The 27,321-nt window shown below is 46.3% G+C and overlaps 1 protein-coding gene across 5 annotated transcripts in view; it reads right to left on the reverse strand.

Moving 5' to 3' along the window:
* DOP1B (DOP1 leucine zipper like protein B) overlaps window positions 1-23,417 on the reverse strand; it is a 97,135-nt gene extending 73,718 nt beyond the window's left edge. For all 5 annotated transcript variants that reach the window (XR_003414757.2, XM_053220579.1, XM_027041642.2 and 2 more), the window contains exon 1: window positions 23,253-23,417. Coding sequence is in view for 4 of the 5 variants with exons in the window: in XM_053220579.1 (XP_053076554.1) it covers window positions 23,253-23,390 (138 nt within the window). In the remaining variant the exon portion in view is untranslated. The remainder of the gene's footprint in view (window positions 1-23,252) is intronic.
* Window positions 23,418-27,321: the final 3,904 nt, after the last annotated feature.

Here is a 27,321-nt window from a genome sequence, read left to right on the forward strand (position 1 = left end):
GTTCACCTCAGTATGCTCAGGACTTCTTTTATCTGAGGTGCACAAGATGTGATGCACCTCCCATGGTGGTCATCCGGGACTCACCAGCATCTGCTTCCCTTGGGCTGTGCATGTAGAATCCCATTTCTCTGCCCTTGTGACCCTAGGTGTGGCAGCATGACTTACTCTGGCCAGAGAGATGAGTAGAGTGATACGTGTCATATTGGCATAGGCTCTACGAGCCAACTCAAAGCTTGTCGGGTTCTCTTCTCTTGACTCTAAGATCATGGAAATGTGGGTTGAGCTAAAGCCCTTCCCAGCCTGGCTCCCTGAGAAATTACAGAGCAGAAACCCCTTGCAGCCCAGTGAGGCAGAACTCAACCATGCTGTAACACTCACAGAGATTAGGGATTGTCTGTTACCCTGGCATAACCCTCCTTATCCTGACTGATACACCTCTTCCCACATAAATGCAATGATGATGAACCACAACCATTCTTTCCAAAAGAAGGGGGCTGCTTGCTATTTCTTTTTCATTTGAATGTGTGACTTCATGTAACTTGAAAAAGATATAGGAAAAGGAATATAACCAAGAATGGAGACTGTAACCAGCAAAGGTGGACCTGGTTGTTCATTGTATGCCGTCCACGTTAAACCACACAAACACGGCATGCCTGAGACAGGGGCTCTGTGCTGTTGAGGGAAAGGTGCCTAGAAATATAGGATGCTGCTTGATCTGAAAATTCAGCAAGAATAAAGGAGATAAGCAGATTGTACACAGAAAACCGGGAAGCTGTTCCTCCTTCCTGGTAAGAAAAACGCCCATTAAAACTACAAGGAAATACCATCCTTTTCACCCATCAGACTGTCAAGTTCGATCAAGGAGCACAGGTTCAGGAGCGGAGCAGGGCCAGCCAGGGATCATGAACCAAGTTCCTCACCTGGAGTCAGGATGTGGCCAAACAGAACTTGCGAGCCTGCTCTGTGGAACAGTCAGGACATTCCACCCTGCAGATTTCCATCACCAATGACGGGACTGAAATAGTGCCTCGGTCACAGTGGCTGTGCTAACCCGCTTCCCACAGAGCCTGCCACTTAACAGGTGCTTCCACGCTGAGGCTAAGCAAACAAGACTGTAGTATCGTTAGACCGGTTTAACATGTGAGCATGGGGGTGACAGCCTGGCATTCCAGTCCCACCATTTATTTGCTCACTGGGCAAATTCTTTAACCTCTCTGGCTATAGTTTCATCTATAAAAATGAAGATCATGGCGCTTCACAAAGTTGCAAGCATCAGGTGAGACACCACATGTAAACAGGACAGCACGCTGTCTGGCACCCAGGAGGCACATGACCTCTTACTATAAGGACAAACTGAAGGGGCACCTGGGTGGCTCAGTTGGTTGGGCATCTGACTTCGGCTCAGGTCACGATCTCACGTTTTGTGAGTTCAAGCCCCGAGTCGGGCTCTGTGCTGACAGCTCAGAGCCTGGAGCCTGCTTCGGATTCTGTGTCTCCTTCTCTCTCTGCCCCGCCCACGCTCACACTCTGTCTCTCTCTCCCCAAAATAAATAAACATTAAAAAAAAAATTAAAAAAAAATAAGGACAAACTGAAAAGGAAGCACAAGACTTAGAGATGGAAAGAAGATACACTGCATTTTAAAAGAACTGACTGATGGGCAGGGGCATCTGGGTGGCTCGGCTGGTTAAGCATCTGACTTGGTTTTGGCTCAGGTCAGTGACCTGAGTTCGAGCCCTGTGTTGGGCTCTGAGCTGGTAGCACGTAGCCTGTGTGGGATTCTGTCTCCCTCTCTCTCTGCCCCTCTCCCACTCACACTGTCTGTCTCTCTCTCTCTCTCTCAAAATTAATAAATAAACTTTAAAAAAAATTTTAAAAGAATTGACTGATGGGGGACCTGGGTGGCTCAGTCATTAAGTGTCTGACTTTGGCTCAGGTCATAATCTCACGGTTCGTGAGTTCAAGTCCCAGATGGGGCTCTCTGCTGTCAGTGCAGAGCCCGCTTTGGATCCTCTCTCTCTCTCTCTCTCTGTCCCTTCCACCCCCATCTCAAAAATGAATAAACATTAAAAAACAAATTAAAAAAAAATTTTTTTTTCAACGTTTATTTATTTTTGGGACAGAGAGAGACAGAGCCTGAACGGGGGAGGGGCAGAGAGAGAGGGAGACACAGAATCGGAAACAGGCTCCAGGCTCTGAGCCATCAGCCCAGAGCCTGACGCGGGGCTCGAACTCACGGACCGCGAGATTGTGACCTAGCTGAAGTTGGACGCTTAACCGACTGCACCACCTAGGCGCCCCCATTAAAAAACAAATTTTAAAAAGTTTCTCTAAAAAAATAATAAAAGAATGGACTGATACCCAGTTGTTTACAGATAATGCCCTTTATTGTCACAAAAGCAAACAAGGACACTAGTTAGGGGTGCTGATGAGGAAGGGTGAAAAATATATCAAATCAGAAAAGCAAAACTCAAACCGCTCTTATGTTTGGTGGTAAGATCACTGCAGACCCAAAATATGATGAAAATCCCAAGAGACACTAAAGCGAAAAAGGAAATCTGCACAGAGGAGGCAGAGTTGGGAGAACATGAAATTTACTTTTAGGAAGACAGAGGCAAAGATAAACACCAATGCTGAAAATTAAAAGGGATAATAAAGTATTACTTCTTAAATAATATTTGAGGCAAAATTTCTAAACATTTTGCAAGCCTTAAAACTGGAGATTAGAATCGCCTGTGAATAAGGAATCTACTCCTGAAATCATGGTTGCACTATATGCTAACTATTTGGATGTAAATTTTAAAAAATAAAAAATAAAATAAAAAACTTAAAAAAAAAAAAGAATTGCCAGTGAAATGCTTTGTCTGTAGTGCATTTAAAGCACTTTCTGAAATACGGGATTCCCTTAGACAGAGCACCTCCTCCCCCAGAGTGATGGACTTCATGCAGGAAAGGAGGTTGGGGGCCCTATTTAAAAACACTTTTTAAAATGTTTATTGTTTATTTTTGAGAGAGAGAGAGAGAGAGAGAGAGAGTGCAGGCAGGGGAGGGGCAGAGAGAGAGTGGGGGACAGAGGATCTGAGGCAGGCTCTGCACTGAGAGCAGAGAGCTGGATGCGGGGCTCAAACTCACCAACTGTAAGATCATGACCTGAGCCGAAGCTGAACGCCTAACCGACTGAGCCACGAGAAGCCCCTAAAAACACCTTCTGCGTGGGCAGTACTAAGTAGCATCTCGCAAACATGCCTGAAGGGGAACATAACCTAACTCTTGATGCCATTAAGGAAACAGTGATCTGCTCGCCATCACCCTACCCTGTGTGCAGAAGCTGGGGGCGGTGGGGGGGAGGGGGACCAGTGAAGGAAGAGCCAGTTGCTTCTGGTCAGTGGTCACAAAGTGGTGTCCCTTTATAAGACTCCCTTTCTAAGACTTTTCCTTTATTCTCGCTGAGGGCTGATGCATGGCCATGAGGGGAATGGCTCCATGTTTTCAGGGCAAACTTAGATGAGAATGAGTCATCCAATGATTCACTCTGCCACTTTGGCTGCTAAAGATTCAGAGCTCAGGGTGGTGTTTGAGCCACCATGTCTTTTTTCAGGAGCTCCTCTACCTGGAAGCTGTCTGTCACTTAGGCATCCCTGGACATGCGGAAGTGCTTGGCCCATGTGGCTGGCCCACTTTTAGGATCTGAAAAGCACTTCTCAGTTGGAAATTGGAGGCATTCTGCTGCATCTTCTCTGAGAGTGAGATCAAGCCAGATGCCCAGAGCTGTCACTGCTCTTGAAAAAGTGAATGTTCTATTTAGAATAGCCCTGGCCTAGGAGGTTTCAAAACGGAGTGCTGGGCACTGGCGATGGGCATGTAAAATGGTGTAATCACTGCGCACACAGCATTGTGCATGGTGGCCCCTCAAAAGATTAAACATTTGACTTGTTTACCAAACTACCATATGATCCAGTAACCCCACTGCTGGGTACACGTGCAAAAGAACTGAGAGCAAATATCAAACAGATATTTGCACACCCATGGTCACTACAGCCCTGTTCACAACAGCCAAAAGGTGAAAAACACCCAAATGTCAATGAACTGATAAACCAAATGTGGTCTATACATACAGTGAATATTACTTGGCCTTAAAAAGGAAGGAAATTGTGGGGCACCTGGGTGGCTCAGCCGGGCAAGTGTCCAACTTCGGCTCAGGTCATGATCTCACAGTTCATGGGTTCGAGCCCTGCATTAAACTCTGTGCTGACAGCCTGGAGCCTGCTTTGGACTCTGTGTCTTCCTCTCTCTCTGCCCCTCCCCGACTGGCACTCTGTCTTTGTCTCTCAAAATAAATAAACGTTACATTAAAAAAAAAAAAAAAAAAAAAAGGAAGGAAAGAAATTCTGACATGCTACAATATGGAGGGCCCCTGAAGGCACTGCACTCAGTGAAAGAAACCAGACACAAAAGGACAAATCCTTTATGACTCCCCTTAAGTGAGGGACCTAACGCAGTCAGATCCACAGATACAGAAAGCAGCATGGGAGGGGTCGGGGGAGGGGAAGTGAGTGGAGCTAGTGTTTGTGTCTAATGGGAACAGGTTCAGGTTCGGATGGTGGTGACTGTTGTATGCCCCTGAACTGTACACTCACATAGTTGAAACGGCAAATTTAATATTACGTAGATTTTATCACCCCAAAAGAAAAAAGAAATAAATGCTGTGTTTCACCCAACCGCTCCTGCGGCCGGGCTACAAGGACCATGAACTCTCAAGCAATGTTTGCATGTTGGACAAACCACAAACTCTTTCCTTATCAGAGAACAAAGGAACTCCTTTTAATAAACCCTGAAGGGACCCAGGGACTTGGGTCCAGCCTCTCCTGAGTGTTTCCAACCCTTCAATAGCAAACTAGCCACCTTGAACGGAGTCCAGCTTCCACTGCTTGAAAACTCCTGATTTCCCTTCATCCGTTCCCAGCTGTGTAAGAGCTGCCAAGACTGGACCCCTGGTGTGGACGAGGGAGGGCCGCACGACTCTGCCGCTTTCCTGCCAGCCTCTATGCAGACGCCTGCTTCTCCGGCGGGCAAAGCCCAGTGAGTATTTCCAGGGAAGTTTCAGAAACTGTTTGGGTTGTGTTTTTTAGGAAACCCAAAACCCAAGCAAGTTAACAGATACATTGACAAACAGATACGGATAAGTATACAGATATAGTATATAATATATGTGTTTATATTCCATCTACAACACGCATGGTAAACACGGAATAAAAATGATGTTTACTAAAAGAAAAAAAAAAGATGAGAAACATTCTTCAGCTACAGAAGAGACATCTCAGGGAAACTCATGAATCTGGAAGGAAAAAATGGCCGTGTTTTCAGAGTCACTTGGAAAAGTGCTAAACAGAAAGGAAAAGCTAGGATCAAACCAGAAATAAACCTTCCTTCCTTATTTTCCTCAAGAACTACACTATTTTAAAAACATTCCTTCAGCTATAATCAAGATACAATTATAATATTTTGGACTTCATTGTATGTGTAGGCTCAGCAGGTTGACCTGAAAATAATAAAAAAAAACTTAAAAAACATAAGTTTGGAAAAAAAAAAAACAGGTTTGAACCACATCCAAGCTTCATTAATACAGACCAGGAAGTGTCTCACTTTGCCCCACCCAAGACAACATCTGTGTCGCACTTTGTTAAACTCTGACAGTAAACTGTCAGCCTATCTGACAGTCTGACGTCTTCTAGGACTCTCAGCACAATTTAGAGACCATTCCGTGTAAGAAATGTGATTAAAAATTCCAAAAGGGTAGACCACCGACTCAAAAAAGTAACTTAATGCACTTAAACATGGTTTAAGGCAAATTGTATGTGAAGTGTATTTTATCACAATTAAGAAAATTTTAAAGGGTCATTTAACAATATGGGTAAGGGAGTGAGTTATATTTGATTTTTAAAAAGTTTCGGGGTGCCTGGGTGGCTCCGTAGGTTAAGTGTCTGACTTCAGCTCAGGTCATGATCTCACAGTTCGTGAGTTTGAGCTCCGCGTCGGGCTCTGTGCTGACAGCTCAGAGCCTGGAGCTTGCTTCGGATTCTGTGTCTCCCTCTCTCTGCCCCTCCCCTGCTTGTGCGCACACGCGCTCGCTCGCGCTCTCTCTCTCTCTCTCTCTCTCAAAAATAAACATTAAGAAAAAAAAAGTTCCTAGAAGAGCTCGCCCAAACCTGCTTTTGCACGGTGATCACCCTGACTTTGGAATTCAGAATGCCAGATGCCCATCTATAAAGAAACTCAAGCAAGCCAATTTTAAAGCAGGTCTCGCGTCAAGCGAATGGTAAAATACCAGCAGGTCTTCCTTCTGGAAGTTGGTCATCTCGAAAAGGATGTTCATTTCATGCTATGAGAACGAAGCCGAACAGTGAGTAAGGCTGGCCAGGTAGCACGAGCTTGAACACTCACTAAATACTTGGCCAAGGGACACCCGCGATGCCCTTCAGACAGAAGGAAAACAGAACAGGCACTGAGTAATAACAAAGTGGCCAGGACTCCCCACACTAAAGTAGGCCAAGTGCTGAAGGTGGGGATGGTGGAGAGCGTCACGCCTTACCTGACATGGCAGTGCCTCAGCCACCACGCCAGCTGGGGAGGGCTAGAGACAGGAGGAGGACAGACAGGCCCCCTAACAGCCACTACAGGATGTTGAGATTTCACAGATAACCGATGAAGTCAGCTTTTGTTTAACTGGGGGAGTGACACGGGCTCAACCCCTCTGTAAAAGAAGAGCTTCCTTCTTTAAAAAGGTCACGGGCTGCAACATGACTGTCCTGCGCGGGACGTGTCAGCTGACCGCTCAAGACCAGCCCACAGCACAGTGAACTGAGTGAGCAGTCCGCTCTCGACCAGGGTCGCAGCACCCACACCCCACGACCCTGGCAGGGCGCCACGGCCTCTGGTTCACTCAACCTTCCACAGGAGGTAGAGACGCACAAGAATATGTTTCTGCTTTTAAAATTCCTTACGCTTATTTTTGTCCCTTTTGAATCAGCTCCACCTTACTGCTATAGCTGGTATTAACTTATACTTTCTGAGCAAACACCATGCTGCCTACAGAGGAGCACAAGCAAAGGTTGAGCACACACAAAGGCGGGAGACGTTACAAAGCGCGGCCCGAAGGCAGAGCAGCGGGCTGTCCAGGGCCGGGCTGGGGGTGAGGAGTGGGGGGGCACATGGCAGGCCAACCCCAGCCGGAGCCACCGCTGACTACCTGATGATACCACAAGCCCTGGGCCCCTCTGTGGGGCTGTCTTGGGAATCCATTTTTCTGAGCTTAACCGGAGCTGGCTGGGCTGTGGAGGGAATGCTGTGCTGGTCTAACTCATGACAAGGAGAGGCAGGGGCAGGGGCCCCGTGATGATGAGCACGGGCTCGGAATCAAGTGACCTGGGGCCCCATTGGGGCACCAGCCTTGCTCAGCTGCCCCGCTGGGCACAAGTTCCCTGGAGCACACAGGCCAGACTCAAAAGGAGCTGAAAGGTTCCACGTTCATGCCGTTCCCACTTCCCCAGGGCATCGGGATTAACAAGGAGTGCATTCAACAGGATCACGGGGTGCACCCCAGGCTCTCGCTTGAGAGGACTAGGGAATCTCCACACTGGGTCGGGAAACTCCTTTTAAAACACAACGTGACAGACACATCGCTACCTCACAGAGGGCAAGCTGCGACACACGTGTTCCAGTATTGCTCTTTATTTTTCCCCTTCTGAGTTTATTACAACATCTAGATCGTAGAAGCCACTCCCTCTCACCACTAATGGCGATTTTCCCAATCTTCCACATGGAAACTTTAGACGGCCAGCTGTGACGCTTTCCAGGTTTCCAGACACATCTTACTCTTTCCCGGCTGCGGTGCAGGTCCTGAGCCCTCCCTTACACCCAGGCACCCCTGTGTGGGTGCTGCGGCCGCGCTGGCTGAGCTGAAACATGGGATGCTTAACTAAGAAGCCTCAAGCAAGCCTGACTTGCATTCAGTGCCTTCACCAGTAAAAGGGGTTGAATGACACCAACTTCGGAGAATTACAGGTTTGAAAAAACAATGAGTGACAAGCATGTAAGGGGGGCTCACTAAAGGGAATCATTCTATTTTGGGGGCTATGAGCCAAGAGGCTCGGGGGTGATGGAAAAGGGTGGGAGGAGGTCACGGCAGCAGAGTTAGATAGTGAACCACACGAAAGGAAATGAATTAGTGAATTAGAAGGGCAAACACGCCCTTCAGAACTAAACACGGAAACATACATGATATAGACAACACAAAATACTTGAAGAATTTATAACCATAAACCAGAAGATCTAATAAAAGCCTATCGTTAAGATACTGAATGACTCAGTGTCTGGACATATGTTCTTTTCTGCTTTTCAAACGTATTTTAATCCACATACAAATGATATATTTAACAAACAAACCAAAAGCCTATTATGTGGAAACCAACTTGTTCAAGTCAGAGCCAAAAAAGCAGCAAGAGTATCTTGGAGAAAGAGTCTCATTACAAATCCCAAACACGCTTCAGTCCCAAAAGTTCTACTCGTAGAACTCCATATTCTTTCAAAGTCACAGCCAGAATAACAGAACTGGCACGCTCAAAGGGACTGAATATTATCCCCTCCTGGGCAGAGGTTTCTCTAGAGAGCTCCAGAGCAGCACTTCCTGATCCTCAATGTTGAAGCAAAATGGGTTCAGCAGGGCTGTGTGGAGCTTGGGGCACATCTTCCCAGCGCTCTGGCTCTGACAGCCCACAAAAGCCTCGGGCACCGGAATGCACTGGGCTCCTGTGACCCGCACGTGCAGCAAGGAATGTAATTCAGAGTCACAAGCCGGGGGTGAAGAAGAACACACCGCCCCAACGCTGCACTGCCTGTTCAAGCTGATCCGAACCTGACCTGTGCGTCTCCTCCTCTCTGCTCTTCCTCTGCTTCCCAGTCCCTGAGACAAGCCAGCTGCATAAAAGCAGGGACAGCTGAAGAACAAGGTAGCTCTTGGTGAGGGGGAGGGAAAAGGCTGCTAACCAGGCACACAGGGACGGTGACCAAGGTGTGAAAGCCTGGCTCTTTCCAGATCCATTCAAGCCCAAAGCTGGCTCCACTCTGCAAACCCCAGCAACTATAAAACTGCCCGGGACCCTCAGAACCAAGACGCTGAACACATGGCTGGCATAAAGCAGGCACTCAAGGAACACTGCCTCCTCAGAAACACAACGGGGCTTCTGCACTGACCGTGAAACCCGTGCAGGTGGGGAGACAGAAAATCCTCTGCAGTTTCTCTGAAAATGCCTTGATGCCAGCCAGAACCACGCCGGTGCAGATGGCGAGGGCACAGATCAGCAGGGGACATTCCGTGCCTTTTAAGGACACATAAACACCTTTACTGCTGAGAAACAAGCGTGCCTGCTTCTGCCCCCAGAGGAAACAGGCTCCCACGGGTTAAGGATGGTCCAAGGTTGCGGACTCAGTTACCAAGCTTTGGGCTGTAAAGCACAGGATATCCAAGTATACAAATCTCAATGAAGAAACGTATCACCTCACAACCTACAGCACAACCTAAAGTCTAGAGCAGTGATTCCCAAACTGGGGCAATTTTGCCCTAGGGACATGTGACCATGTCTGGAGGCATTTTTGGCTGTTATAATGGGGTTTGGGGGTGGGATGTGGACAAAGGCCAGGATGCTGATGAACATTCTATAACGCTCAGGGCAGCACTCCCTGCCCCATCAAGGAAGGTCACCAGCACCAAGGCCAAGAAACTGGTCTCGGGGAGCATATTCCTGTATTTGGCTAATGCAAAGGGCTTAGTGACATCCTAAAAGCACCTGAACCTTTTCATGCTTGTGTGCTTCTCATGGTGAGTTGACTTATCCTCAGCCTTTTCCTACTGTGGCCTCAGATGTCTGCCACATATCAGCCCTAAATTCCCCCTCAATTAAAGAGAGGAACAAAACGTCAAGTGTTGGTTCCTTTCCTGTCTCTTCATATTAGAGGAAACCCTTTCCAGAAGCCAGCTGGCCACACCTCATAGGTCAGAGAAGGTCACGTGCTCGTGTCTGAATCAATCCCTGCCCAGGGAAATGGAATTACTAGGAAGAAGTCGTAGACCAGTAGCACTGACCTCTGAGGCTGGGAGATGGGAGCTGCCACGCTGCAGCACATTGTTACCTGATGCCTACACATAGCTGGGTTCTTCCCACGAGGAGGCAGGGGGTGAGCAGCTGGGGAGACAACCAGCACGTGTGTCTCAGTCTAAGCAGCGGTGAGCTTGAACATAAACCAGGGCGCTCTGCTTTTTTAAAAATGTATTTTAAGAGAGAGAACTCAAGTATGCACGTGAGTGGGGGAGGGCAGAGAGATTGGGAGGTGGGGAGAGAATCCCAAGCAGGCTCCACGCTGTCAGCACACAGCCTGATGTGAGGCCCAATCCCACAAACTGTGAGATCATGACCTGAGCTGAAATCAAGAGTCAGGCGTTCAGCCGACTGAGCCACCCAGGCGCCCCCGGGAGCTCTGCCTCCAAGCTCAGCGCCCCTTCCTTCATTCCACAACATCTGAATTAGCGGACCTTCCAGCAGATTGATTTCCAAGGCGTACCTCTGCCACTGAGAGAACTAGTTTAAGTACAATCATCACCAAAAGCACATGAATAAGGTGTAAGGCAGAACTGTGCTGCTTTGAAAAGAGCAATTCAACACTTTACAAACTGATCAGGCAATGAAATGCCATGCTTTCTGGCCACGTAAAGATGAGAAGTCATTAAAGTTAGTAAAGAATGAATAAAGTGATGTCTGAGGAGACAGCAAACTGATGGACCTACAGCGCTGAGATAACAGTGAAACAGGAGGCACCACCATCAGAATCCACGTGCACCAGGTGGGCGTGGGGACTGCAAGGTGCACCCGAATCGTGCTCCCTGCTTCTGTGGTAAGGCTGTGGCTGGGCCCTGGCTGCGCGGCCAGAGGGTAATTTTCTCCCTTGAAGATACGAGTGGAAGTAATGTGTGGCATTAAGGTCTATGCACGCTCCTACATGCTGATCCCCCTTCCCAGGGAACAGAATGGCAGCGAACAGAGCAACTCTGCAAGCCATGTGTTAAAGATGGCAGAGTCCTAGGCTGGGTCGCTAGAATGACCGTGGGGAAGAGAGCTGCCCATCTGGAACACCACGCTGAACCAGTACACGAGCAAGAAACTTCCATCTTACTGGTGGCTCTGGATTTTTGGACAGCTCTGTTACAGAAGCTGACATTTCTGTAACTGATATACCACAGGTGTCATCATTATTTAACATTGTTCCAGTAACTGCTACTAGCAAAATAGGAAAAAACACGAATTCAGTATTGATTGATCATATGTATGCTTGTCTAGCTAAAGAACTCAAAACAACTAGCTGAAAATAAGTGAGAGATAAATTCACTAAGATGGCCAGTTTTCAAATCCTGCAAGTTAATCACTTCCTACTTACCAACAACCAGTTAAAACACAGAGTAGGAAATAAACCCAGTCATACAGCAAAAGTACACGTATGAAATATCTAATACATTTAGGAAACAGGAAGGACTTATGCAAGAAAAATGATTAAGTTCTTAGGGACAAAAGTGAATACTCTCTCATCAATGAAGAGAATGCCTGCATCTCCACGCGGGAGAGCCAACTGTGTAAAGATGTCACCTCTTCCCCCAAACAGTCTACAATTGTTACCTAATACCAGTCAACCCCTCAAGGACTCCTTTCACTTTACGAATGACTCCGAAGTCCATCTGCAGGAAAATGACCTGGCAATGGTATAAAAATTCCGAAAGAACAGAGGGGTTTGGTTGGTGTAGACAGAGACAGACACACTCTATAGCATGGTGGTTCAAGGGCATAGCTTTGGCACCAACACACACGGATGAGCAGAACACAGACTCATGTGTCCGAACACAGACTCATGTGTCCGAAGGCTGAGCTCCCCGCCCATTGACACGGCCCCTGCCCCCACCTCGATGGACCTTGGCAAAAACAGACATGTAGGGAGAGATGTTCCTTACAGCTTCATGTAGAATCAGGGAAAACTGGAAGCAAACCAGTCCCACACTAAAGGGCTTCCAGACTTTGTCCCCTTCCATACAACCTCCCTCTCTCTCTTCTTCTCTCCCACATACAAGACTAGAGCTATAGATGAACTGGTCAACTTGCCCTTTTTTTTTTTTTTTTTTGCCCCCTTATCTTATCATAAGCATTTTTCGCTCAGGTGACTGTAAGACTACTTCATCCGGATGGCTACATCCATCATCATCCTGTTGTGGCATGACTTAGACTCCTGCCACCCCACCCCCCCCATCGAGGGGGGCTACTTTCACTTTTTTGTCTATTACATACAATAAAATAGTGCAGATTCTTATGGTTATCTTTGTGTTGTGCTTCCAGAAGATCAACACAAATTTACAGCGATCGTGTACTAACTGTCTAATGAGTAGTTCTTTGGGAAATGCAAAAGCCACAAGGAGCCAGTACTGTAGTCCCACTAAAACGGCTAAATTAAGGACTGTCCGTACCAAGCACTGGCAAGAGTACGGAATATATGGAGTTCCCGTACACTGCCGAATGGGTGAAAAATGACACGACCAGTCTTGAAAACGATCTGGCAGGTTTTTTAAAAAAGTTAAATATATATCCACTGGAAGCGACCCAAATGTCCATTAATAGGAAAATGGGCAAATAAATGATACATACCCATGGCATCCTGCTCAGCAGTAAAAAGGAGTGAACTCTCCATCTACACAACAGCCTGGATGACTCTCAAAACAGTTCTGCCGAGCGACAGAGACCAGACCGGGGAATAAAGAATATATGCCCTTTGATTCTGTTTATATGAAATTTTAGAAAATGCAAACCAGCGTTATTGTGATAGAAAGCAGATCCGTGGTTGCCTGGAGAAGGGGGCAGAGACGGGAGGGAAGGAGAGACTGCAAAAGGGCATGAGAAAGTTTCTGGGGGTGACAAATACACCCTATTATCTTCGCGTGGGGATGGTTTCACAGGGATAGACACGTGTCAAAACTCATCAAACTATACACTTTAAGTACATCTAGTTTATCGCATGCCAACAAAGCTGTAAAAAAAAAAAAAAGGAAAGGAAAAAGGAAAACACCATTTGAAAAAAGATAAATAAATGGGAACACCTGCATTTGGCTCAAATACAAGCTTGAATACAGGTATTCGTGTTCAATCAGTTGTCCTTTTTGAAAAATAGCCACATTTAATTCAATTCCTTCTGCATTAGTTTGCTTGAGTTGCTGCAACAGATACCGCAGACCAGGGGGCTCAAACAACAGAAACTTATGTCTCACAGCTCTGGACGCTGGAAGTCCCAGATCGAGGTGCTGGCTGACTGGGTTCTCCTGGTTTGTAGAGGGCACCTTCTCACTGTGTGCTCACATGGGGAAGAGCCATCTCTCGCTCTGTCCCAATAGGACACCTTCCTATTGGCTTAGGGCCCCACGCTAATGAATGACTTCATTTAACCTCAATTACCTCCTGAAGATGTGTTTTGAGATACAGTCACACTGAGGGTTAGGCCTCCAATGTACGAGTTTGGTGGGGCTGGGGGAGACATAATTCGGTTCATAGCACTTTCCTTACAATGGCTGACAGGAAATTTCTAGTTTCATAACTTTCTTGACAGAATTTATAAAATGTGAGCAGACAACAAGCTCTTACCCTTGTCCATAAACTCAATTCTGCTAGATGAGCTTCCCCGCTCCCTCCCCAAAGATGGGTTTTTGTCATTAGATTGCTGGAGGAACAAATCACCTGCCCGAATCTGGACTATTTCTGCCCCACCAGCAGACCTCAAAGAACAGCAAAAATATCCTCTGCTCACATGCAAAACATATACACTACCCTAGCTATAAATTATCGAAAGGATAACAGCCTCCCGATTTCAGCATAGAAATCTTCTTTCCAAAGGACCATGCCAGCCTCATGCCGACACGTGTTTGAGAGGCTCACATGAGGCGGCCACCACAAGCCCAAACCAGTGACGCCCGTGCTGATCCTCAGCCCCTTCTGGAGAACCTGCGAGAGGGTGAGAAGCCACAATGCCATCTGAGCCCCATGCGTCACCTACTGAGAGGAGGAGGCCCGAACAGCAGCAGAGGACCCGGCAGCCTCTGCCTCACATTAGGATCAGGAGCTCTGCCTGACATTCTGTTAACTAGCTATGTCTCCAGGACCGAAGTTCTGGTGTCAAGACAATCAGCACGTTGCCAGAAGCCAATGGGCCTTGTGCTTACCACCCGTTCTAGTTTACCGACCCATGAAGATTCAGTACCTGCCAAAGACAGGCTTTCAACCTGGTCTCTTCCCAGAAGGCACTCAGGCCACATCTTTCCAATATGACCCTGACACCACACTTAACTGACAACTTCCACCCCCAGGGTCACAGCAGCAGAAGGTTGCTGGAAAATGACTACAATATCTGCCCCAAACTGAGGTACCACACTCTAACACGTGGGACCCCCAAAGTAAGGTGACAAGAAGGAACCGGGCATCACACAGGCCCAGAGCTACAAGTCATAAACAGTGAAGGCTGAGAGGGGTTGAGGCCCTACCCCGGGTCACCGGCTAGAGGGGATCTGGAGCAGTGATTTAAACCACATCTCACTGGAAGCATGAAGAGGCTGGGGAGGAGGACATAGAGAGACACGTGGGAAAGGACAATGTCCCCCGCCAAAAAGACACCCCACAACTAAGCCCTTATGAAAAAACTGGTACAGGGCTAGTGAGGTGCAGTCAGATGGGACACCCATCATTAATGTCACAGTCTGAATGTTTGTGTCCCACAGTGCGATGGTATTAGCGGGGGGTGGGGGTGGCTGTGGGAGGTGAACCTCATGAGGTTAGTGCCCTTAGAGAAAGGACCTCACAGGGCTCTCCTGCCCCTTCCGCCAGGTGAGGAGGTGATGCAAGACCGCCACTGTGAACCAGGAAGCAGCCCACACTAGGCCCTGAATCTGCCGGTGCCCATATTTGACTCCCAGCCTCCAGAACTGGGAAAGGCTGGCTGTTCAGAAGCCCAGTCTGGGGTTATTTCGTTATAGCAGCTCACACAGACTAAGACAGCCAGGAAGGTGGCCCAGAGTGACTCAGAAGTTCTTGGCACACATTGAATCACCATGCATATGAGAAGTGAAGTTCTTCACGACACTGTGGGGCAATAAAAAAAGATTAAGGAAGTAACACTCTACTGTTCCATAAGGGATGTGATGAAAAACCATCCGGGATGCCATCAGAAATGAGCTTTTTGAAAAAACTGATTTACACGGAAAAACAATCTGTACTTCATTGTCAGACACTGTTACAGGCTAAATTGTATCCCCCAAAATTCATAAGTTGAAACCCTAATCTCTAATACTTCACAGTATGACTATATTTGGAGACAGGGACTTTAGAAAGATAACTACGGCAAAATGTAGTTCTAGGGAACGTCCAATATGACTGGTGTCTTTGTAAGACATCAAGACACAGACATGCACACTGGAGAGACCACATGAGATCCGAGTGAGAAGTTGGCTGCCTACAAGCCAAAGAGAGAGGCCTCAAAAGAAACCACCTTGGCCGGCACCTTGATCTTGGACTTCTAGCCTCCAGAACTATGGGAAAGTTAATTTCCGTTAAGTCACCCAGCCTGTGGGATTTTGCTATGACAGCCTTAGCTGATTAACATAAGACCTCAGACCAAAGGGGCTTTATCTGAACTAACACGATCTAACAGAGAAAAGTAGTTGACTAGGACTAGGGTAAAAATTGAGATCCAGGGGCGCTTGGGTGGCTCAGTCAGTTCAGCTCAGGTCATGATCTCACAGTCTGTGAGTTCGAGCCATGTGTCAGGGTCTGTGCTGACAGCTCAGAGCCTGGAGCCTGCTTTGGATTCTGTGTCTCCCTCCCTCTCTGCCTCTCCCCTGCTCATGCTCTGTCTCTCTCTGTCTCAAAAATAAATAAAAACATTTAAAAAAAATTTAAAAAAAAAATCGAGATCCAGCTCAGACTCCTCGAGTTTCCAGGCAAAAGAGGTCCTGGGGCTAATCAGTTCAGTGTAGACCAGAAAGGTTCACCAGGTCTCCCATCTCCAGCCCACGTTCTTCCCCAAATAGTGCTAATTCTGAGATGCCACAGGGGGGCTGTGCTTTACCAAGGAGGTGTCATCATTAAGCGATAAGACTTGAGAAGCTGAAACATATCACAATACCCAGCACCTCCTATTTCTCGTTATTCGTGTCACCTGCTTTCTGGCCATTTTGTGAAACAAAGTGGTACCGAAAAAAAGCCACAAAAAAGGTGCTTCATTTAGGACCATATGAAGTTTTTAAAAAAGATGTTTCGGTGATAAGATTTTCAAATGCCCAGAGTTTATTCATTTCTACTGTCCTTCATTTCAATAATCAAAGTCGTAATCCAGGCTTGGCAAGTGGTTGGGTTCATAAGAGCTCAACATGCCGCCTGTTAATTAAAATTTATCTAAAAATAATCAGTGAAAGATGATGGCCTGGCATCTCAGATAAACAATTAAGCAAAATGTACCCTATTCATGTTGATACACCTGAAAGCAATCAAAGATAAACTTTTTCTACTACATAAAAATCTCAAAATCATACTGTAAGTTTGGCAAACAAACAAACAAAAACCCTGATATACTTAGAACGCGAAGATAGTCTGACAAACCAAGACCTTTTGGGGCTCAGTTTCCTCATTTGCCAAGCCTGGAGCTAGATGAGCCTTCCGTTCTGTCTACAGTTTACGTTTTATAACCAGCAATTACCTACCTTAATTAAAAAGTATCTTGATCTAACCTTACTATTAACCTATAATATTGCTTCCATTTGCATTATGAAGATTTTTTTACTAATTCATCACCCATCTACTCACTGAATCTCTGTGTACACCCATGAGCTCAGGAAGCCTGACCACCACCACGGCCTTAAATCCCTTATTCACATCAACTCCTACTAAGGTTCCCTGAATACAGTTGTTGAGTCTCCCAGAAGTTAGGTAGCTGCCAACACTGATCGGGGCTTGCTCCATCCAGCACTTCCTGAACCTCCAGTAACTCTGATCTGACCACAAAAGCTGCCCACTGCCATCCCAGCAGGCTCCTGTGCTCGGGCTCACTGCCCACGCATCAGCCAGAAGGATTCTTCCAGCAGGCGAGGCAGAAGTCACCTGGCTTCTCCTCCCTTGCAGAACAAAACCCCGTCATCTGCCCTGGCTATCTCTCCTCCCTCATCTCCTCTCACCTCTCTACTCCAGTCACACCCACCCCCTACTGTACCTTGGACACAGTCCCACACCCCAGATGGTCTCCCCACCAGCTTGCTCACTGCATCCAGGCCTCTACTCAAATCTCAAATGTCACATTATCAGAGCACCCCACCCTCCTTCCTCACTACCCCACTTCCCTTCCCTGGTTTATTTTTCCTTAGCATTCAGCACCGGATATCACATATTTATTCATTGTCTGCCTTCTGCCAACAAAGCCTCATGAACTTTGTGTTCAATGCCATATCCCCAGCACCTAGGTGTTCGGTCTATCTTGGTTCTACCACTGTATTACTTTGCTAAGGCTGCTGTAACGTAGCACTACACATTGGATGGCTTAAACAACAGAAGAGGATTGTCTCTGAGTTCTGGAGGCCAGAAGTCCTAGCTCAAGGTGTCAGCTGGCTGGTTCCTTTGGGGGCTGTGAGGGAGAATACCTCCAGACTGCTCCTCTTGCTTCTGGAAGTTTGCTGGCAATCTCCAGTGTTCCTTGCCTTATAATTGCATCAGCCAGACCTCTGCCTTCATTTTCATATGGGGTCTTCCCTCTGTGCATGTCTGTGTCTGAGTCCAAATTGCCCCCTTTTAGAAGGACTCTAGTCCGAGTGCATCAGGGCCCACCCTAATCTAGTGACTTCACTTTAACTCGATTAGCTCTGTAAAGACCAGATCTCCAAATAAGGTCACACTCTGAGATACTGGGGGTTAAGACGAGAACCTATCTTTTTTGGAGGACGCAATTCAACCCATAACCACCACTTAGCAGCTGTACGACATGGGGCAAGTTAGTTAGCCTTCATCAATAAAATGGGTCTTAATAATTCATTGCACCTACTTCATCTGGATAATGAAGATAGTGCCCCTGACAGCAAAGAGGTTATCACTGCCCCCTTATGTGAGCCATACAGATAATGACTTGACAAGAAGCTCAAGAGCATGGGCTTTGCAGCCAGGCAGCCAGGGTTTGAGCTCTCTGCACTTGCAGGCTCGAATACTGCAGAAGTTTCTTAATTTGAGATCAAGCATATCTCCAGATACACAGTATTATAAAATAATGCACGCCAAGTCCTTAGCACACAGTATGCTCTCTAGGAATGTCCACTGTCACAGGCAGGGCTGAGGCAAAGATGGACAGTGTCACCTCATCCCACGGATGTCTTGCAAGTTTTTCACTCATCACTTAATCATACATAGCAGCAGAGCACAGGAAGCTTGATCACAGAAAACACAGTAGAGCCGTTACATGGAATTGGGTACCAACTGTAACAAAAAGTTGTCTTTTGAAACTTTTATTCACTATCACTCATATCCAACTGCCTACTGACATCACGTGGGGACATCCACCAGAAACATCAAACTAACCCATCCCTTGGTCTCCCTGCTCACCCCATGAAGTGGGCCCCGCCCCCAGGGTCCCCGTTGCATCTTGTGGCTTCTCAAGCCAACAGCCTGGGAGAAAACCTGTGAATCCTACTTGACTCCTCTTCTTCTCTTGTATCCCAAATCCAATCCATGAGCAAATCCTGTTACACCTTCAAAATATATCAGAATCCAAACCTTTCTCCACTGGTGCACCTATGTTACAGCAACAGCTCCTAAATGGTCTCCCTGTTTCTGCCTTGCCTGACTCCTACCCATTTTCTAGCCCCCACAGAGCAACTGGAGCCGGCTCCAGTGGGCTAAGCCGGGCTACGCTACTCATTCAACTCCCCTCCGGGGCTCCCCCACGCAGTCCCTGACTCAGTGGCCACTGTCAGACTCCAGTTTTAAAGGACCTACAAGACTGGATGCCCTCCCCACCCCTCACCTCTATAGCCTTGTGTACTACCCTTTCCCCATCCCTCGCCTGCTTTGTGACCTCACTGGCCTCAGACACACGAGAGCCTCCACACTTAGCCAAAGGGCACTTTCTCAACGAAGGCTTCCTTAAAGACCCCATTTAATATCACAACGTGTCCTCAACACTCACCGTCCCCTCCCTTCTTTACTGTTCCCATTCGCTCATCACTATCTACCCCCCCGTATATTTTATCATCCAGCTTTCCCCTGATCCTGGTGTGGGCAGAGTCTTGGTTTTGTTCTCTGCTCTGCCCTGACACCTAGGACAGTACTAGCACGTTGCAGGGACTCCCATAGCTACCGAATGAATAGCCAATGCTTTTAAAGCTCCTCCAAAAAGGGTTCATCTGTACTCGATAACCTGCATTTTAAAAGGTGGGTTAAGGGGCGCCTGGCTGGCTCAGTTGGAAGAGTGAATGACTCTTGATCCCAAGGTCGTGAGTTTGAGCCCCAGGTTGGGTATGGAAATCATGTAAATAAATAAACTTAAAAAAAAAAAATAATAAAAGGTGGGTTAAAACGATTAAACATTTTAGGAAGTTTGTCAGGCATATTGAAACGAGGCTTGTTTAACGGACTACCTTGTGGCTTGAGAACTGCATTTACCAAGTTTATTATCTTACCTAGCTCAAAATGCATATGTTCCTGAATAAACAGAAAGACATCCTGTATTCATGGACTGAAAGACTTAATACTGTTCACATGGCAACACTCCCCAAAGTGATCTACTGAGTCCATATAATTTCTGTCAGAGTCCCACCAGGCTTGTTGGCAGAAACTGACAAGCTGACCCAAAAAGGCATATGGAATTTCAAGGAATCCAGAACGGCCAGAACAACGGTGAAAAGAACAACAAAGAGCAACAAAGTCATTTCCCCATTTCAAAGCTTACAAAGCCTCAATAATCGAAATGTGCGGTGTGGGCATAAGGATAGACAGGTCAATGGAAAAGAAATGGAAGTCTAGACATAAACCCAACTTATGGCCAACTGATTTTCAACAAGGGTTCCAAGGCCCTCGGAAAGAACAGTGTCTTCAATGGATGGTGCGGGAACAACTGGATTTCCTCATGCAAAATATGCTCGGAGCCTTACCTCACACCATGCACAAAAATTAACTCAAGATGGATCAAAGACCTAAACATAAGATCTAAAACTGTAAAACTCTCAGAAGAAAATACAGGGGCAAATCTTCATGATTTGGGATTCAGCAAGTTTCTCAGATAAGACATCAGAAGCACGAACAACAGAAGAAAAAGTTGATAGCTTGGACTACATAAAACTAAAAAGTTTTTGCATAAAGGATGCCATCAAAAAGGTGAAAAGACAACATAAGAATGGGAAAAAAATATTTGCAAACCATATATCCAATAAGGGCCTAGTATCCAGAATATGTAAAGAACTCTTACACATCAACAACAAAAAGACAACCCACTTTAAAAAATGGGCAAAGATTTTGAGCAGAAATTTCTCCAAAGAAGACATACAAGGGTGACCAGCAGGCAGCTCAGTCGGTTGAGCGTCCAACTCTCGGTTTCAGCTCAGGTCACAACCTCATGGTTCGTTGTTTGAGCCCCACACTGAACTCGGCACTGATGGTGTGGAGCCTGCTGGGGATTCTCTCCCTATGTCTCTTTCTCAAATAAATAAATAAACAAATATACATATATATTTTATATGTATACAGATGGCCAATAAGCACGTGAAAAAACACCCAAATTATTGGTCATTAGGAAAATGCAAATCAGAACCACAATGAGACACCACTACGATAGCTATCATCAAAATTTTTTTAAAAATCTAAAAGTACATGTTGGTGAAGATACGAAGAAACCGGAATGTTCAACCATTGCCAGTGGCCATGTAAACTGGTGCCACCTCAGAAAACAGTCTGGTGGTTCCTTAAGAAGTTACACATAGAATTACCACGTGACTCAGTAATTCCCCTTCTAGGTCTCTATACCCCACAGGAATGAAGACAGATGTTGAAACAAAAATTTGTCCATGAATGTTCACAGCAGCACTATCCATAAGAGCCAAAAGGCAAAAAGACAAGTGTCCATCAGTAGATGAACAGACACACAAAATGTGGTCTATCCATACAAAATGTGGAATATCCATTCAGCCACAAAAGTCAATGAAGCAATGACACACGCTACAACATGGATGAACCCTGAAAACAGGCTGAGTTAAAGAAACCAGACACTGAAGGACAGTGTATGTGTGCATTTCTCATGAAATGTCCATAGACACAGAAAGTAGATTAGTGGTTGCCGGGGCCTGTGTGGGGAGGCTGGGGGGAGGGGGGGATGGGGAAGGTTTCCTCTCGGGGTGGTATAAACCTTCTGGAATTAGATAGTGGTGATGGTTGCACAACACTGCGAATGTAGTAAAAGCCATGTAACTGTAAGCTCTAAAACGGTTAAATGACAAATTCTAGGTTATGTGAATTTTACTGCAACAAAAAATAATGGACACACCCTGCCCCAAAATAAGTATGCTATTTTTAGATTCCAGGAGAGTCAAGCACTAAACTATGGAAACATCTAGAAGAACCTGAATATGCCTAAATCCCATTCCAGCGCTTCTCCCTTTCCCCTAAAAGGGAGACCCGCCTTCATGAATGACAGGGACTACTGTGTTTCGCTTGCACATTCCAGAGTCAGAGCTCTACGGCCAAAGAACTCTCCAGCTCTTACCTGCTGTTTTATTACACCTAGTTATCCCAGCAAGCACCAGCCGTGGCATTCACAAGTGATAAATATACCTTGAGAGAGATCTTGTCGTTTCCCAGCCACTACCTGTCATGACTGCCTACCTCCACTGTGCCTGACAGGCATCTGTGAAGGCCGACAGCCGCTCTCTGGTAGTCGGTGCTGGACTGCTAGCTGGACTGTAATCATGGTCAGGCTGCTGGAATTTTTCACTCCCTCCCCAGACCCCTCCCGCATTCCCTGCAGAGGCCAATTCTTTCCCTTCGTCAGAGGAGCCTGGCGTGTGTGACCTGGTGAGTGGAGATCTAAAGAGTAGGTATGGGTATCTCTCAAGTTCCATATGGCACTAGGGTTCCAAACTCAGGTATCCTGGCCAGGGGCCTCGGCCAGGCAGCAACGGAGCCCGGGATTGGCACCTTCAAGCCCGAGTATTTTCTACCTATAGTAGAAGCACTGGGTATTACTAGGTCATCCTGCTGGGCAGGATGGGAACATGCAGTGGTCCCATCTATAGGACACAAGGTCAAACCTGCATGTGACCAGTTTTGCTCTTCCTAGACTTGGCCCTTTTCTCCTAGTCCAAACACACTCACAATCTCTGGGCAGATTTCAATATTGATGGTAACTCATGGAAGACCAAACTTTGACAATCTGCAGTAAAAATGGCCATAAAAGTAGACCGAAAAAGAAAAAGCCATAAAAATCCTAAGTAGTACCTGAAAAATAATTCATCTTTGAATAACTGATTGGACAATTTTATAGTTTATCTTGTTTAGATGTAAATATAGTTGAGAAAGAGACTGTTCAGCTATTCCATTGACTACATCCACGGTATAATTCTATGATCAGGAAAAAAAAAAAAGGTGGTAAGTATACTGACCAGGATAACAGCAGGGAACTGGGTGACAGAATTATGGGTAGTTTTTTTTTTTTAATATGAAATTTATTGTCAAATTGGTTTCCATACAACACCCAGTGCTCATCCTAAAAGGTGCCTTCCTCAATACCCATCACCCACCCTCCCCTCCCTCCCACCCCCCATCAACCCTCAGTTTGTTCTCAGTTTTTAAGAGTCTCTTATGCTTTGGCTCCCTCCCTCTCTAACATGGGTAGTTTTTCTTATCAGTATTTCCTAATTGTTATAATCAACATGTTGTATAACAACAACAAAAAAAGATAATTCCCTGCCTGGCCTAGTCAGTAGAACAGGCAACTCTTGATCTCTGGGTCTTGAGTTCAAGCCCCACATTGAGTGTAGAGCTTACTTAAATAAATAAAAGTTAAAAAAAAATAAGATCTTTTTTTTAAAAAGGTAATTTCTTGAAATAATAAAAAGACAGTGGCGTCCCCCCCTCCATGCAATCCACTCTCCACCCCACCTACCTTGTTGAGCTTGCCCAGTGAAGATATGAGATCCGCCCATTCACTTGAGGACTCAAAATTTCTTAAAGCCTTTTCAATCACTGAAGAGTAATTTCTGTATCTGTAATCATTTAAGAGTTCCTGCTCTTCTGGATCCATCTTACATTCTCACAGTGGAGAAAGGATCTAAAAGTGAATTAAGAAATAAATGAGGGAGCTACCCAAGGACACAAAGCGTTCCCAGCCCAGAGCTACAGAGGACACGCGTCCACAAACACTACTGTGCACAAACGTACTCAGCAATCCAATTCAAATATTTAGCAAGGCTTCTGGGCCAGGCACTGTGGTAGATAAAAGATAAACAGTTCCGGCCCTCTTGGATTCTGGAGACAAATGGACGGAGCAGAAAAGAAGCAAAAATGCTAGGATTCCTGAGTTGACAAAATTAATTCTAGGAGTGAAACTTACAAAGCGGCAAACCAATCTTGTTGCCCACTGGTAATTCTGAACGCAGGCGGCCCTTCCCACTGAAGGGCATTTATAAAGGCTAAGAAAAAGCAGGTCAATGCTATTACCCAGAACAACCTCTTCAGTGATCTAGTCCTTTTCGACTAGACTATGTTAGAGGATTGGAAATATTCTAGAGGAAGATCTGATGGAAAAAAACAAGAAAAGTTTAAACAGTAAGGATGTAAGAATGCAGTATGTGACCCCAGTGTTGCCAGAAATCCACCATGTGCCTGTTCGGTTACTGAGCTCCAATTACCCACCCATCTCCCCAGCCAGGCACTGCCCTGACAGCTTCATGCCTCAGTGTGAAGAGTCTGGACGCAGGGTGGTGACACCAGGGTCCAAGCAATCACCATTTTATTCTCCTTGCCTTTGTATATTCTTTGACGGATTCTTTTATTTTTCCCTGTGGCTAGATGCATTCATTATGTATGAACCACTGCAGCTGGTATAAAGCCTGAGACCTTTATGGTCTAATCCCAGCTCCAATGGCAACCATTTCCTCTTCTTTTTATCCTCAGTGCGACAAAAGGAAACAAAAAATAACACAGAATACTGCACTGATTTGACTTTGTGGGAATGTCTGTCATTTAAACATTATAATGTATGCGTGCTTAGGTCAAGTTTTGGTTTTTTTTTTCCTTCATTAAAAAAAATCTGTAGGTCAACCTATCAGTTTATTCAAATAAATAACAACTCTGACATTATTCCAGGGGTGCCTGTGTTTGGCATCCAACTTCGGCGCAGGTCACAATCTCCCAGTTTGTGAGTTGAAGCCCCGCACTGGGCTCACTGCTGTTAGTGCAGAGCCCGCTTCAGATCTTCTCTCTCCCTCTCTCTCTCTGTCCCTCCCCGGCTCGTGCTCTCTCTCTCTAAAATAAATAAACCTTCAAAAAAAAAAAAAAAAGCTATTCTACAAGATATGGAAATGATGTTGAAAGTCACCAAGTTCCTTACCTCGACATTTTTCTCAAAAAGGCTGCCTTAAGGCTCTGATTTGCCCTCCTTCTTTAGCCTTCATCTGATTAAGATCTATGTAAAGTATGGCAGGCATCTACCCTAAAATTCCTTGTCCCCTTTTCCATACTAAGGGAACGCTAAGTTTGCTCGGGGCAGTGCTAACAGTTCCCCGCCTCCCTTGCAGCTAGGTGGCCATTAATAGTTTAGGCAATGAACGGTCAGTAGAAGCTGGTGGTGGGGCCATCAGGAAGGCAGTTTGAAAGGAGGTAGACTCTTCTGGCATGGGCCTCCTGCCCTTCACTCTTGCCCTTCTTTCTGCCTGGACAAAGGTTTAATGTTGGAGGTGAAGCCACGTGTGGCAACCAAGAAGAAACCACCATCCACAGTGTGCAACTTTTGTGGGTAAGTGGAAAGACACAGCAGCTGAGGCCAGAGATGGCTTTAAGAAGGCATCATGTCAAGCCTGGACACTCTGCCTCTGGACTTGATGTTTTCTGCACAGAAGAGATAATGTAAGCCACCGTTTAATCACATTTTGTGATACAACCAAACACGATCAAGCCTGATTGATATACGAGGCTGACAGTCACTAGTACGTAGTCTGAAAAGAGAATAAAATGTAGAGCACTGTGATGTAATTAAATATACTGAAAATGCCACAGTGAGTTTGCTAACAAAGTCGCATGTAGTCAGTCGAAATGGCAAAACCACAGATGAAAGAAACTGAACTGTAGGGGAGCCTGGGTGGCTCAGTCAGTTAAGAATCTTACTCTTGGTTTCAGCTCAGGCCATGATCTCACAGCTTATGGGTTCGATTACTACGTCGATGCTGACAATGTGGAGCCTGCTTGGGATTCTCTCTCTATGCCTCCCACCTGCCCACCCCCAGCGTCTATCTTGCTCTCAAATAAATAACCAGGAAGGAAGGAAGGAAGGAAGGGAGGGAGGGAGGGAGGGAGGAAGGAAGGAAGGGAGGGAGGGAGGGAGGGAGGGAGGAAGGAAGGAAGGGAGGAAGGGAGGAAGGGAGGAAGGGAGGAAGGAAGGAAGAAACAAACTGAACTGTAGATATGAAATGTTCTTGAGGCCTGGATCTTTCATTTACTGGCCTTGGCAAAGTTCTAAGAATCCCATGATATCTGCTAGTTCACTTTCTGGTCATTCTGGGCCCACTCTGAGCTCCCAAGGCCACCACAACTTTCAAGTTTGTCACATCAGTGGGCCTTTACCACTCAGGTAGGGAGTGTAGCAGACCACTCCCTCCTTTTCAAAACAGCCTCCTTTCAGCCCACACATTCCTCTGGCCCCACCAGCTTTGAGCGGGTTTCCTTCTCTGTGGTTCCTTCTCCTCTGCAGGCTGATCCTCCTCTACCTGCTGCCAATGTTGGCATGTCCTGGTACCAGGCCTTGGGTCCTCTCTCTTTTTATCCCTGGTCATCTGGCAAATACCATCTTCAAGCTAATGACCCATGCATTCATAATGCCTGCCCAAACTTTCCCCTCTGAGGTCCAAATTCATGCAATTGTCTGCTTGACTCTTCCACTCGGATGAGGCATAGTGTCTCAGCCTTAGTGCATCCCAAACATCCATCAACAAAATACGGTCTAGCCATACAATGAACAGAGTACTGATGTACATACACCACAGTACGGATGAACCTGAGAAATACATAACGTGGTGGAAGAAACCGCACAAAAGGTCGCATACTGGATGATTCTGTTCATACCACATTCCCAGAATAGGTGAAGCCACAGAGATGACGAGCAGATTAGTGGCCTCCTAGGGAAGGGAGTAACAACAGGGAGTTGTTGGGCACGGGATCTTCCTGGGGTAAAGCAAAAGTGCAAAAACTGGGTTGTGGCAATGGTTGCACAACTCTGTGAATGACTAAAAATCACCGAACTGTGCCCTTAAATGAAGGTTATGATCTGGAAATTACACTTCAATAAAGCTGTCTTTAAGAAAACCCTATACTGTTGGGGCACCTGTAGCTCAGCCGGTCGAGTGTCCGACTCTTGATTTCTGCTCAGGTCACGATCTCATGGTTTGTGACTTCGAACCCCGTGTCTGGCTCTGTGCTGACAGTGTGGAGCTTGCTTGGGATTCTCTCTCTCCCTTCCCCTGCTAATGTGTGTGTGTGTGTGCGCATGTGTGTGTATATGTGCACACGCACACACACGCTCTCTCAAAATAACCTTAAAAAAAGACTATACTTAAAAAAATGTTTTTAATCTTTATTTTTGACAGAGAGAGACAGAAAGACACAGAGAGAGAGAGAGACAGAGTGCAAGTGGGGGAGGAACAGAGAGAGAGAGACACACACACACACACAGAATCCAAAGCAAGCTCCAGGCTCTGAGCTGTCCGCACAGAGCCCGACACGGGGCTCCAACTCACGAGCTGTGAGCTCATGACCTTGGCCCAAGTCGGACGCTTAACTGACTGAGCCACTCAGGCGCCCGCCCCCGCAAAGAAACTATACTGTTGATGCGACCTGCTCAACATGCTCCTTCTCCAGTCTTCCTTTCCCCAGAAAGTGGCCCCACCATTCACAAGACCTCTGACATCATCCTGGATTCTTCCTTCTCTTCACTTGCCACACTCAACCCAAGTCCTGACACC

The sequence above is a fragment of the Acinonyx jubatus genome, chromosome C2 (assembly GCF_027475565.1).
Source record: "Acinonyx jubatus isolate Ajub_Pintada_27869175 chromosome C2, VMU_Ajub_asm_v1.0, whole genome shotgun sequence".
Classification (NCBI taxonomy): domain Eukaryota; kingdom Metazoa; phylum Chordata; class Mammalia; order Carnivora; family Felidae; genus Acinonyx; species Acinonyx jubatus.